This window comes from Egretta garzetta, unplaced genomic scaffold (assembly GCF_000687185.1).
Source record: "Egretta garzetta isolate BGI_Z169 unplaced genomic scaffold, ASM68718v1 scaffold397, whole genome shotgun sequence".
NCBI classification, from domain to species: Eukaryota; Metazoa; Chordata; class Aves; order Pelecaniformes; family Ardeidae; genus Egretta; species Egretta garzetta.
In genome coordinates, this window is record NW_009260493.1 from 3,775,270 (window position 1) to 3,776,662 (window position 1,393).

At 47.8% G+C, this 1,393-nt stretch overlaps 1 protein-coding gene across 1 annotated transcript in view; it reads left to right on the plus strand.

Moving 5' to 3' along the window:
* The first annotated feature begins 24 nt into the window (after positions 1–24).
* FUCA2 (alpha-L-fucosidase 2) overlaps positions 25–1,393 on the plus strand; it is a 13,794-nt gene continuing 12,425 nt past the window's right edge. The window contains exon 1 of the mRNA XM_035899903.1: positions 25–169. Coding sequence (XP_035755796.1) covers positions 159–169 — 11 coding nt within the window. The 5' untranslated portion in view covers positions 25–158. The remainder of the gene's footprint in view (positions 170–1,393) is intronic.

The following is a 1,393-nucleotide window of genomic DNA, read 5'->3' on the forward strand; positions in this document are numbered from 1 at the left end:
CAGGCCCCGTCCCTCCCCGCAAAGCCGCGGTTAGGTTTAAAGCCCTTCTGCAGACCGACCCTGGAGCCGAGGTGTGTGGGCAGAGGTTTGTTGCCACCTGAGGCTGGTCAGTGAGACCACGGGCTCCGTGGCGCCGTTTACGAAGGAAGCGGGGTTTGATGCGAATCCGGTATGTCTGACCATCCGTCTGCCCAGCCCTGGAACTCCTGAGTTTTCTTGGTGACCTTAAGAAGAGAGCTCGTAGAGCTGAGCAATGTGGTTTTGGTTGAGCAGCAGAGGGAGACCTCCCCAGGGCAGCAATGGAGGGGCTCTCCCCAGGCTCTGTGGGGACGAGCGTTGGGGACCTCCCAGCCTCCCCGAAAGAGCCTTGAGCAGCTCTTGCTGGAGGGCCATGGCACCATCCGCGGGGAGCGTGGGAGTCCATTGCTCGCTCCCTACATCGCTGCCCTTGCTTGGGTGAAAACTGCCTGCGGTTTTCTCCTGGGTATTTTGTGCTGTTGGTGGTTTTCTTCTTTTTTATTATTTTTATTAAAGAGTACTTTACACTTAAAAGAACCTAAGGCTCTGATCCTTCAAATAATTTTAGTAAAAAGGCCAAGTAAAACGTTTGGTTTGTGAGTGTTCACTGGTTCAGGCCCTTTGGCTCTAAGCATATATATATTTTTTTGCTATCTTCTTTCCGTGCTTCACCCAATACTTCCTGTGTGACTTCAAGTGAGTCACATTATCATGTACAATATGAAGATAACAGCAGCTCTGCAGCAGAGCTATGGTAAACTTTAAATGCAATATTCATACAACAAACCAGCATCGATATAAACAAACCACAGTTTTCTGAAGGCAGTGTTTGGCCTGCTCTTTTCAGAATTGTGTTCAAGGGTTTCAGCAGTTTTTAAAATGTGGACTTCCTTTACTAATTAAGGACCTGGGGAGGGGGGTGGCAGCTAGCTTTGAGTTCAATCCTTACTCGGAGTGCTGTGCTCTGATACTGGTATGCAGGTGCAGGCTTAAGCATTCATTGTTTGTTGTTGTTCTAAAAAGGCCCCAGAACACTCTAACATAGTTGAAGAAGTTGTTTTTTATATCCCTGTTGCCTCCCATCCTTGCAGTGTGAAGCTACTTCAGGGCCTTCTGGCAGCACATGCAGTCAGATGACTGAGGTCCTGTGTTAGCAGCTTCAAATGGGAGGTCATAAACTGGTATCACCCAGCCCATCCTCCTTCCCTCAGATCTCCATAACCTTGGTCAGGATGTTTCTCGAACCTAATCCTGTCAGAGCAGAAGTGCTCACGTTGTTAGCAAAGCATGTGACAAGGGAAGAGAAGCAAGGATGTTATTTGTTTCTTTATGCAATTACATAAAGTCAGAGGTTTTTTTTTCAGGTTCTTTCATG